General features: G+C 45.8%; 1 protein-coding gene across 1 annotated transcript in view; it reads left to right on the top strand.

The window, feature by feature from the left end:
* Positions 1 to 518: 518 nt before the first annotated feature.
* The window catches only part of OGFRL1 (opioid growth factor receptor like 1), a 19,938-nt gene continuing 7,585 nt past the window's right edge, over positions 519 to 12,871 (top strand). Inside the window, exons 1-4 of the mRNA XM_019538156.1 lie at positions 519 to 551; positions 725 to 781; positions 5,672 to 5,758; positions 6,349 to 6,430. Coding sequence (XP_019393701.1) covers positions 519 to 551; positions 725 to 781; positions 5,672 to 5,758; positions 6,349 to 6,430 — 259 coding nt within the window. The remainder of the gene's footprint in view (positions 552 to 724; positions 782 to 5,671; positions 5,759 to 6,348; positions 6,431 to 12,871) is intronic.

The raw sequence follows: 12,871 nt of genomic DNA, 5'->3' as shown, positions 1-12,871 counted from the left end.
ACAGCCGGCCCCGCCAGCCGCGCCGGGCAGGGATGGAGGGGCCGCGCGCGGTCTCCTCGTTGTCTTCCCGGTGCCGTGCGCCGGCGGCAGGGCCTGGCGGGAGGCGGCCGGGCTGGGACACCCCCGGCCGGCGGGGAGATGTGCGGGGGCAGGCAGGGCGCGGGCAGCGCCGCGCACACACGGGCCCAGAGGCGGACGCGGAGGGCAGCCAGCGGCCTGCGCCTGGCACGGCCCCCCTGCCCCCGCCCCCGCGGGCAGGGCGCTTGATTTCGGCTGGCCCTGCCTCTCCTGAGGGGGGAGAAATCACCGAAGTTCCCCCCTCAGGAAGGAAGAGGTCAGGGAGGGGAGCCCCTCGTCCTGTACTCCCCCTCCCCCCATGGAGAAAGTCCTTTACATGGGACAGATGAGGAGGGTCCTGCTTATGTTGTTGCTGCAGGTATCTCCAGGGGCTGTGTTTATCAAGGTCCCATTGCCCCTTGTCTCATCACCGCTGCTTGCTTTTATCCTTGGAAGAAATGATGACGCTCTTCCAGGAGTGCTGTGGTAGAGCGGTGGGCATGTATGGAAGTTGCTCCTTTCACCATTTGCAGCACTTTATTGCCTTGACTTAACAGAAGTGCACGGGTTTACAGCACTTTAAAAATGAACACAGCACTTCCATTTGAAGCTTAGTATTTTACAGCGCTTTAAGTAACTTCTGTACGCTGGGCACGTTTTGGAGCAGTGGAGAAGTCCCAGGAGGCTGCAGAACACCCCCTGCCTCCTAGCTTGGAAAGTGCAGGTAGGCTCAGAGCCTCCCCCCCCCCCCCAACATTACACCTGTCATGTTTAAGAGCTTATAACTTTATAGTGCTATAAAAAGTGCTGTAAACTATAGTGCTGTAAAACGTGCCTGGAGCACTTCTGTGCACACCCTGAGTGACGATGACATTGTCTCCCAGTAGACAGGCAGTACTGTAGACTGGCTGGGTTAGCCAAGGTGCTGTGCTACTGAAACTACAAGGGGCTGAGTGAGTTTAGTGGGAGTTCAAAGTGTTTAGCATCCATGGCTCATAGATGTGCCTTGTACCAGATATTGGGCCCAGCATTTGCTGAACAAGTGCAGCTATTAGAAAGGTTGCAAAGGAATTACAGCAGAAGGGACTTGTTGGTGTATTAGGAGAGATGAGACTACTCTACTGAATTGATCCCTGAGGTCTCTGGTAGTGACAGAGGGAGACCTAGTATAGATAAATGCACTTATGTAGTAGTCAGACAAGGTACTTCGGGTGATTCTGCTATCTTTTATTAAGCCAACTTCAATAGTTGGAAGGGTTTTTTTAGCAAGCTTAGTAGTAGCTGCCAACATTTTAATCGCAGTAACTTGTAGACCTGAGTAGGGTTAGTTGCCTGGACTTTCAGCTATAGCATTACTCCTGACACTATGTAGCAGACATGGCCTAAGTAAAGGTAAGAAAATTTTAGAGAAAAAAGGCAAGTGTGATGAATATGGGGTTGGACTAGATGACCTCTCGAGGTTTCTTCTAGTTCTACTTCTCTATGAAAAGCCCACTTCACTGGTTTCAATTCATATAGCTTCATTGGTGCCTATTAATGCAAACTAGAGGTGGCCAAAAAGGCAGCTTGCAGACATACAAATAAAACTCCACAAAAACGGCACTTTACTTAACACTTGGCGTGCCCCCGCACCAAACCTAGCACATGCCCAGAAGAGGCATTGTGTTAGTTTGACCTGGCTCACCTGTATAGATCGGGCTCTTCAGCGGGGTCTTTTTGGCACTTTTATCTAAAAGCTGATTGAATCAGCCCTTAGTCAAAAGCGGCACACGTGATCTATACAGATGCAGTGGAGATGAGTGGAACTAATGCACTGCTTCTTACGGTGAAGTGTATTGGGGGGGACTTTTTCACGTCTGTCAGCAGCCAAAATTTCCAGTGGAATAAAATTTTGTCAATTAAATTCTGCTTTGTTGAACCAAAGATAGTTCATATGAAACCTCTCAGGCTGAGTGAGCTTTCACTCATTCCAAAGGAGGGTTCTAAAGGCCTAGATTGCCGGCAGGTCTGCCTCGTGCTGGGGACCCTTGGAGTTTCCTGCAGCAGCTCTGCAAAATTGACATTTTTTGTCAGCTTCATTGCTGACATGATTGTCAGTTTCACTGGGCAGCTGCAGGGGCCAAGGAGCTTCCAGTTTGTCAGAACTGGATAGAAACCAAATTTAAAACAATTTAAAAAGACGGCTCTCATTTAAACTGAAGATTACTCAGTTCGGCCGCACAAACATTAGACACTCATCGTTACCTGTGTACCAAAGAAGAAGCTAGGGCAATGAAAATTATGAGGTTAGTCTGAAGAAGACAGATATATTTCTTAACAAGTTGTAAGTGTCTTGTGGTAGCTAGTCTTTCATTCTGATATGAGTCTATTGTTTTCCTTCAAATGTATTATAGTAGCAACTATTTGTAAGCTATCAAATGAGAAAAATGAGGCCCAATTATAGTGAGGCTGCCAGTGCCAACCCTTTGCTGACATCTGCAATTAATTTTATTTTAAAATTTGAAACACCAAAATGAAAATAGTTTCTAAACAGATGTCTAAGGGCTTGAGGATGTGAATATAGAATAAGCATGTGAAACAGTCTTGCTGTTTGCCCCTGGATCTGATATCAGGAGTTTCTAGATCAAGTTCTACTTTTTAAGAACCTGGGGTGGTATTTTGACCCCGCTGAAGTCAAAGATTGTTTTCCTGTTATCTTCCATGGGGACAGAATTTCACCCAAGGATCCAACTGGCTTATTCTTAGCCAAGAAAAGTATTTCCTTCTTATATGGTACTGAAACTGCTGTTTTGAAAAATTTAAACAAAAACTAGAATTTTAAAACTGGCTCCTTTTCTTGGGGTGAATGCATTGGGGTGAATCTAGCTTTTGCCTGAGACTTGATAATACTCTTTAATTATCAAAGAATATTTGTTGTTCAAGTAAGTATGTTTTATCTTTAGTTAGAGCCCATTTTACAAAATGATGCACAAAAATAGACACCAATAGGCAAAGAGTCTTGTACTGTAAACAATGTACAAATGACAAGGATTTGGGAGATGCAGATGAGAATCCTCTGGGCCCTCAAAATTAGGTCTTACTTTGCATTATTGCAGGGGTGCTCAACTGTTGGCCCACAGGCCAGATCTGCCTATGTGGCCCACAGGGCTCCCCAAGGGTCTGGAAATTTGGTGAGGAGGGAGCAGCCTCAGTTAATCCTGGCACCACTCCCCCACCACAACATTTCCAAACCCCACAACCCAGGTAGCATAGCTCTAGGCGCAGGATCATCCTGGCATGTAGGGCTGGAGCAGCAGGCCTGATCTGACGTGTGGGGCTTGGGCAGTAGGGCCTAATGCAATGCATGCAGAGCTGGGGATGAAACTGAGGCATCAAGCCCAATCTAGTGTGTGGGGAGCTGGGTTGGCAGGCCTGATCTGGGGCACACAGGGCCAGGCCTTGGGCAGTCAGGTCTGGGGCTTAGGCAGCATTACGGGATCCAGTGCACAGGTGATCAAAGCTGTGGCTGGGGCAGCAAGCCTGGTCCAGTGTGAAGCCAGGGCCGCCACCCACGATATGACATTCAGGATCGTGCCCCAGCACTGTGTGCAGGATCAGGCCCACAGATTGGATCTGGCCTGCAGTCCCACCCCACCCCACTCATCTAGCCACAGGGCCAAAAGGGTGGCATCCCTGCGCTATTGCAAATGTATTTTAATGAGTGTGCAGAATTAAGTTTATTTCTCATTTATGCATTGCTTTTGATAGGAGAGGTTTATGTCTGCATCTAGCAAAATAACCCAATATCTGTGGTTATAATGCAGCTAAAAACAAGATTATAGGAACAATCAAGTGGATAATAGAATTATCAAGTCCCTGCCCAGTTTTGTGTTTTTTATAACATGTATGTGGTTTGCCCTACTGCCCATTGAACTTGGTGAGGGCATTTCCATTGAGTTCAATGAGCTCAAACTCAGGCCCACAGTTTCTAAAACAGTTGGGGGGCTATTACAAGCTTGCATAAATGCTTATTTTCTCTCAAGAATAGTTTTGCTGTAGGGGTTTAATGGCACTTTTCATTGGAGCTTAAATTTATATTCTGAATGCTGGCTGCCTAAATTATGTAAAATAGTTTGAATAGGTACACAGTACTGCAAATAGGCTCTGTGATGATTTATTTTTCCCTTCAGAGTGCAATATTGACAAAAGTCTGCTTCCATGACAATGCATGACAGATTTCTTAATAATCTGATGCCACTAAAAACAAGGAGTGGTTTTGCTTCATCTTCATGTTGCTCCTTCTTTTGTCTTAATGTGTATTTCCCAGATCAGTGCTGCCCAACTTATTGGTTTTGTGGGCTGAATGAGTGGTACAGGATGAGCCTGCAGGCTGTCTGTGTGGTCTATCCAGTGTGTATGAGGCTGCGGCCTGCTCTGGCACGCTCTGGATCAGGCTCTGGGCTTGCATATCATATCATGGTATTAGGCCCACCACCCAAGCCCAGCCACAACTCCAGCCACACGTGCACTGAATCAGGTCTGCCATTCCAATTCCAGCCCCATCCCTGTACGCGGTGAATTGGATGCATTGTCTTGGCTCCAGCCCTTACTGTGTGTGCTGGATCAGACCTGCTGCCCCAGCCCCTTGTGTGTTGGATCAGGTCCTGCCATTCCAGCGCTGGCCCTATACATGACCAATCAAGCCCCACTGCTCTGTCACCAGCTCCAGTCCTGACTCTCCATGCATCAGATCAGGGCTTCTGTACCAGCCCCAGCCCTGTTCTCAGTCCCACATAGACTGGATTGGGCCATGCTTCCCAAGCCTTAGCCTCATGCACACCAGATCAGATCCTGCCACCTGGGTTCTGTCTCTGCACAAGCCTGATTGGGCCCTGCCACGTTAGGTCTGGCCCCGTGCACATGAGATCAGGCCCACTTCTCTGATCCTGGCCCTGCATGTACTGGATTAGGCCTGCTGCCACAGCTCCATGTGCACTGGATCAGGCCCCACCACCCTGCTCCTAGCACTGAGAGTGGTGGATTGGACCTGTGCCGCAGCTCCAGTTCCTGCCCCAGCACTGAGCTGGTGGGCTCATGCATGCGAGGCCATGTCATCTGGCCCACAGAGATTAGAAATTTGGCAATGGGGGAATGCTAATGGATTTAATTGATGCTGTTTCCTGCTCCCCACATTTATGGACTCTTGGTCTAAATTGAAGAAAGTATGAAACTTATAAAGGGGTCTACAACAGGGGCAGGCAATTATTTTGGGCGGAGGGCCGTTTACTGAGTTTTGGCAAGCCGTTGAGGGCCGCATGACAGGCAGCCAGGGGCAGATTAATATTAATTTTACAAATTTTTTAGGGGCCCCGTGGGCCGAGTAGAATGTCCTGGCGGGCCGCGTCCGGTCTACAATGTATGATAGGCTGTTTGCTATATGTTAAAGTTAACTATGTTGTACTAAAATAGCCTTCCTGCTACTTATTTAAAATATATACAGTTCTGTGTATTTCTGTATTTTTGAACTGAAGACAAGTTGCAAAATAATTTTATTAAAGTGTAGAGCATCATAGTCACACAAACCAAGATTCAGTTTGTTTGTATGCAGACCTTATCTACTCTTTAAATGTTTCAGAGTGACGATGCAACCGAACTGACAACTAAACCAAAGAGAAGCTTCTATGCAGCAAGAGATTTGTACAAGTATCGACACCAGTATCCAGTAAGAAGACTTTTTTTGGTTTAAAACCCTGTTTTAATAAAGTACAACAACATCCAAATAAAATCCCTAAGCCATATCATACCCTAATAAATATCAGAAATGAAAAAGCAGAAACTGATGGAATGGTTGAAAATGCCAAAAAGGAAAGTATGGAACCAATGTGACACTGTGTCCTGCCAAACCTGTACAACTTCTTCCTGCAAACTCTAGAAATTGGGGGACACATTAGACTGTCAGTGGAGGAAGAGCCACAACACATCATGTTGTCCATTAGTAAATCTTTGGAAATTGCCAAGGAGATGCTGGCACGTCAATTATTGTGTTACAGAAGCACCCTGAGGCTTCAGCTGAAATCAGGGTCCTGGTGCTGTTAGGTGAATCCTTACCCCAAACAGTTTTTCATCTTCTACATCATTCAAACACTTATGCACGTACTTACGTTTAAGCATGTGTGCAATTCCCAGAGGTTCAATATTTTCTTAAGCCTGCATTTGTTGTTACCAGACTATGAAAAGAGCTGAATGCCAATATCTTTCTACCATTGATACTTGTCTTGCAGACAGATAATGCTTTTATTTTTTCCTTTTCAGCAGAACTTTAAGGATCTTCGATATCAAAATGACTTGTGTAATCTTCGCTTTTATAAGAATAAAATTCCCTTTAAACCTGATGGTGAGTAATCTATAACAGCATAAGGGATAACAGAAGTATAAGAATGATAATGGGGTAAAACTGAATGGGTATTTATGATGCTAGGGGTAAGTTTTCTGCAGTTCATGCACCATCACAGCAAAAAAGAAATTTTAGGAGATTTGAAAGAAAATGAAAAACAAGAATTGAATGCTTGCAGCGTTAGAAGCTACACGTGAGAGAGAATGGAGTCATGTATGTGAAAATTGAACAAGTGGGAGATGGAGACTCTCATTATGGGCCAGTTAGAGGCAGGAGTCAGGTCTTTTGACAGTGAATGAGATAAAATATTGGAGGAGAGGCCCAGGAGAGTTTTGAAAGTTAAGACATAATAGCTTATTTTTAATGAAATAGGAAGGGGGAACAAATGGGGTGATTCAGAGAAAGTGGTGACATGGCAAATGGTCCTTGCAGCAGCATTCTGGCAAGGTAGGCTTGCATTTGTCAAAGTCAGAGAAAAGGATGTTTCAACAAATTGAGATACAAAAACCTGGATGGGACTTTTAATTTTGTGCATGGATAGGAAAGGTTTTCTTATGCAGAAAGAACTGGCAAGATTGAGACATAGCTTGGCCATGACAAAGTACAAAATCATAGAAAAGTAGGTCTGGAAGGGACCACAAGAAATCATCTAGTCCAATCCCCTGTTCAAGGCAGAAGCAACCCTGTCTAAACCAATGGAAGCAAATCTTTGTTTAACTTGCTCTTAAATCTACCAAGATTAGAGGTTCCGCAAACTCTTAAATAGTCTGTTCAGGTGCTTAACCATTCGTACAGTGACAAAATTCTTCCAGAATTCAAGCTAAATTATCCTTGTTGCAATTTAAAACTATTATTTCTTGTCCTATTTTCTGGACCAGAGAAAACAGTCATCTTCCTCTTTATTATCACCGTGTAGAAGCTTTATGGAGACTTATGAAATTAAGACTTATAAAATCATTCTCAGTCTTTTCTTCTCCATACTAATCCCAGTTCTACTAACCTTTCCCTGTAAGTCATATTTTGTAGAACTCTAATTATATTTGATGCTCTCTGCTGGACTCTTTTAATTTGCCCACAACTTCCTTGAACTGCCATGCCCCAAACTAGACATGGTAATCTAAGTGAGGCCTCACCAGTGCTGACAGAGTGGGAAAATGACTAATTTGACTTGCAAGTGACAGTCCTATAATATAGCTCAGAAGTTTTGGCCTTTTTTGCAAAAAAGAGTGCACTGTTGACTAAAATTCAGCTTATGGTTCACTATAACCCTTAGGTCCTTCTCTGCGACACTGCAGCCTAGCCAGTCTATATATGTGCATATGATTGTTCTGTCTTATGTGCAGCACTTTGTGTCTTTATTGGATTTCATTTGATTAAACAGAAAAAAGGACCAAAGTCATCAAGGTTATTCTGAATATTCTGTCCTCCAAATTGCCTGGAACAACCCCCACTCTGGTGTAGGTAATCTGCTTACTGTATACTCTATCTCATCCAAATCATTGATATTGGGTACTATTTAATATTTTAATTAAAGGGCCGGATGGCACTGTAGGCAGTGGCAAACATGATTTAGTTGTGCTACTGGGATCTGACAAGTGATATCCTGAGTCTCAGAAACAGATTCTGCCATGCCAAACATTCACAGCAGGATATGTGATTTTTTGGGGATTGGGTATAAAATTAATCCAATCCCAAATGAATGACTGCCCACATACAGGAAGCCTGGAATTTGGACTGGAATAGACTGAATGCATACCATGGCATGGGCAGCTGGGGGTCAGGGAGCTTTTATGTGGCTGCCTGCACTGTGGATCATCTTCTCGCATATTCTTCATTTCCTCCTCAACACATAATTCATGTGACAGAGCAACACAACTGCTTTATTGCCGACTCTTGCCAGGTCCTCATCCTGGATGTGCAGGTGTGCTGTATGTTTGAGGAGGTGGTCAACAGTCTGTGATGTATCATCACACTCACATAATGGACTGTCCTTTAAACCAATCTGATAGTGTGGCATTAAATCATCTGGCTCCAGCATGAATCCTGTTTTGTTTAGTTCATAAGTTGCAGGGGAGCTCGTACCCAGGTGGATAGGGTGTTGGGTTGCTTACAAAGCACTTGAGATGAGAATCAGTCTCTTCCTACATTCTAGCTACCTACCTTACCTACTGTGGATCTGTCACTGGTACATGTGCTTCTGGCTGCATCCATGCTAGAGCATGGACAGCTTAGTGCAAAGTCTGCGCCAAGGTGCTGTAATTACAGTGCATCGGAGCGGATTCAATTAATTGAGTCTGCTGAAGCATGGTAATTACCATGCTCCAGCAGCCTCCTGCATCTCGTGTATCAGTGTTCCTGCACTTAAAAATGGGGCACAGATTTGGGGGCATGTGCCCCTCTGCCTGAACGCCAGGCAGCACCGGTGGCTGCAGCAGCAGTGAGAGAAGGAGGGAGGGGAGCTGGAGCAGGGACAGATCCTGCACAGCCAGAGTGGGGACGAAGGCGCGAGTGGCTCACCTGGGGGCCACACAGCCCAGCAGGGCATGGGGGGCATGTACCGCCCAGATCTGCATGCCGGCTGCCACTGCAGGCTAAGACTGGGGTACACCAGGTGACACGGGGAGCAGGACTATGCAGGCTCCTGAAAATTTGCCATTGCCCCCCCCCCCCCCACATGCCTGGCCTAACTGCAGAGCAGAGCAGACTGCCACCATTAAGAGTACACCACTCTGGCGTCCTGCTCCAGCCGCCCCCCTTCCTCCCACAGACCCCAGGGGGGAAGCAGTGGGGTAAGGGGAAGGCAGTACTGTGCTCTCCACAGCAGTGGTCTGCTCTGCACTGGTTGTGGTCAGGCTAGGCAGTGGCACTGGGAACAAGGGCTATGGTGAATTTTTAGGTGCTGTAGCCCCGTTTCCAGTGCTGCCTAGCACACCTCAGCCGCAGCAGCAGCAGCCCAGCGGGCATTCAGATCCAGGGGCACACGCCCTGCCAGGCTGTGTGATCCCTGCTCCCTACAGCCCCCAGACGAGCTGCCTGCGCTTCGTCCCCTGTCCCAGCTGTTCTGGGCCCACCCCTGCTCCAGCCCCCCTCCCTCCCTGCCATTGAAGATGGGGAGGGGCATATCAAGGCCCCAGCAGTGAGGGAGGAAGTGGGCTAGGGCTGGAGCCTTGATGTGTCCCGCCCCCCCCTCACAGCCCTTTCCCCTCCCCCCTCACCTTCCCCCACAGACTTACCTGCTGGGGAGGCATGCCCCCAAATAATTTTTTCTCCCTCTGCCTCAATCTGCCCCCCACTTCCCTCCCCACAGACTTACCTGCTGGATGGCAGGGAGGGGGAAGGGGATGGTGCACAGTAGATCTTGGGTTGCTTTTAAATGCCAAAAGTGATCACTTAAAAAGGTTGGGGACCACTGTTTTAGAGTGATTTTACTGTGGCATGTAGCTTTTAACAAGTCACACATCCAGCATATTTTTAGATTTCGAATATTCTTTCTGGTAGTTTTATCTACACTGTATTTCATTTAGCTTATTAATGAGAATATAATGGAAGATAGTGTCAAAACCTTGCTACAGTTGAGGTGCACCAGTTCCATTGGTCACCCCCTAGCCACAAAACCAATGACTTCATTGTAAAATTAAATCAAGTTGATCGAAAATAACTCTTGACACATCCATGTAGTTAGTTCCTGATCACTAGGGATCCTGGTTTTCTCTGATAAAAATCCAAAATTCTCTGATAGCCCCTCTGCCTGCCCCTGCCCCTGCAGACTTACCGCTTCATGCCATGCCTTCCGTAAGAGAAGCCCCAGAGCTGATCACATAAGAGTGAACTTACCTTGCATATAATGAATTTGGGGTATAAAAAGGGTCATCACATAAGAGCAAATTCACATACATAGAACCCGTATAAATCGAGGGAAACCTGTACCCATGTATTTTGGTGTTTGATTTTGTTTTTCTTATTATGGAAAATCAGAGCTCCCCCTGCTCCCTTTGATCACCAGACACAGGTCCAACTGTGGCTGTACCCCCTGCTGCTTTGTGGTGCTGAGCAGCCCTGATATGCCAGTGCCTACCCCTGCCCGTGCTGTTGCCCCTCATTCCCAAGCCACAGCCCCCTAGCCCTGCTGGTGCCCCTCACTTCTAATCCACAGCCTCCTGGCCCTGCCAGTGACCCTCACTCCCAACCTGCTGCTCCCCAGCCCTGTAGTGTGAGGAAGGGAATGCTATTTTTCTAGGACTTTGTCTGATTTCCATGATTTCTCAAGGCTGAAGTATTCAATGCCTTGGTCTTCTTCACAGGCAAGGCCAGATTCCAAACAGTCTGGGGAGCAGGTAAGCAGGCAACAACGGCAAAAGAACAGGTTAGGTATCCTTAATGACTTTTTCCAGAGTTTTCCCAAGGATGGAGATGAGGTCTTCAAAGAGGCTAGCCAGTAACTTTGGAGTTGCCTCAGCTAGATCCTTGAGTACTCTAGGATGCAACTCATTCAGCCCTGCTGATTTAAAAGCATCCAGATTCTCTAAGTAATCTCCGACCTGTTCTTTCCCTACTCTAAGCTGATTATCTCCTTCCTCATCTGTGCTGCCAGAATCATGCATCATCTGATAGCTGACCTTATTTATGAAGTCTGATGTAAAAAAATCCATTAACTAGTTCAACCTTCTCTACATCCTTCATTGCTAGATTGTCTACTCCATTCACTAAGAGACCTACACTTTATCGGGTATTATTCGTAGAATCAATGAGTCAGAAGGGACCTAGACAGATCATTTAGTCCAACCCCCTGCCATGGGCGGGAAGGAGCACTGGGGGTGGCAGGGGTCATAAGGACTTCTAACTTATTTGTTGAATGCTTTTTTGGTGGCTGTTATGTTCCTGTCTGTGTGCCTTTGCCTTGCCAATTTTTCTCCTTGCATGCTTGTGCAAGGGTCTTATACTTACGCCTAGTAACCTGGCCAAGCTTCCACTTTTTGAGAGAGATTCTTTTTTTGAGTTTCAAGTCATTGGATATCAAGTCTGGTTAGCTATGCTGGTCTCTTGTTACACTTTGCTGTACTTCCTATTCTTCCTTCACTTCAGGAAGGAAGAATGCTGTCTTGCGTGCTTAATATGGTTTCTTTAAAGTACAATTCAGTTTTCCTAGATTCCTTTTCCCTTCAGACTTTCATCCCATTGAATCCTGCCCAGCTGTACCTGAATATGTTAATGTCTGCTCTTCTGAAGTTCCTTCCTTTTCCTAGATCTTGAACTCTATCATTTCATGATCACTGTTACCCAAGTTGCCTTCCGCCTTTACATTCTTAATCAGTAGTCTGAGCTGAAGATGACACCCAATTTGTGGGGTAAAGTAACAGCTGAGATAGTGATGGCATTGTCAATAGTGATCAAGAAAAGGGATGTTGGGACAGATCTGTAGAGGAGTAAAACCATTACTCTAGTTATGATTGACCTTAAGCTTGTTATTCACAAGGAAATATTGGAAACAGAGTTTGGACAGAAGATAACATATCTGGAGTAGAGAGGCATATCTGGGAATCATTAGCATAGGAATGGTAGTTGAATTTCTGTTTTCAGATGAATTTACTCAGAAATTGGGCATAGAATAAAAACAAATGGAGACCAAAGATGAAGCCTTGCGTGACTGTCATAGAAAGCTGAGGGTGGCTGAGGAGCATCACTAAAAAAGCTTGAAGGAGTAATTAGAGAGTTCAAAAAAGAACTAGAAGAGGACAGAGCCATTGAAGTGAGAGGAAGGCATACTTTTGAGAATAACATGGTCAGCATTGTCAAAGGTGGCCAATAAATCAAGAACATAGAAATCTGCTTCTGAGCTTTAACTAGGAAGAGATCATTGTAAAGAACAGGAAGGAGCGGGCATCTCACCCAGGCATAACTCCATATGGTAAATGAACCAGCATACTCTGGGGGCCAGGTGCCAGAAGCATTGTCAGAAAGAGGCTCCCTGCTTTGTTGCTTTTTACTACAACACTGGCTCTGAAGTAGCCATAGTTTAACTGGAAAACCTACAGACTTTAAGTGTGGTTTTCAAAATCATTCATATATGTTTACTTCTGTAGAATAATTAATAGCATTGTTAATTCTGAAGGCTGCAAGTGGGAGAGGAACAACAGGAAAAAACCTAGTCAAAACCTGTTTACTCTTCCTTTCAGCATCCACTCTCTGCCCCTGTGTGATACAGGATACTGGGCAAGATGGACCTATGGTCTGACCCAGTCAATGGCAGTTCTTATGTTCTTAACTGTGAATAATGAATCATAGAATCATAGAAGTAGGGTCGGAAGGGACCTTGTAGATCTTCAAGCCCGACCCCCCACCTGGGCGGGAGAAAAACTGGACTCAAATGAGTCCAGCCAGGTAGGCATCAAGCCTCTTCTTAAAGATCCCCAAGGTAGGAGCCAGCACCACTTCCCTTGGAAG

Source organism: Crocodylus porosus, unplaced genomic scaffold, assembly GCF_001723895.1.
Source record: "Crocodylus porosus isolate Cpor-Errol unplaced genomic scaffold, CroPor_comp1, whole genome shotgun sequence".
NCBI classification, from domain to species: domain Eukaryota; kingdom Metazoa; phylum Chordata; order Crocodylia; family Crocodylidae; genus Crocodylus; species Crocodylus porosus.
The sequence above is the reverse complement of the archived record's forward strand: the minus strand, read 5'-3'. Positions and strand labels throughout refer to the sequence as shown.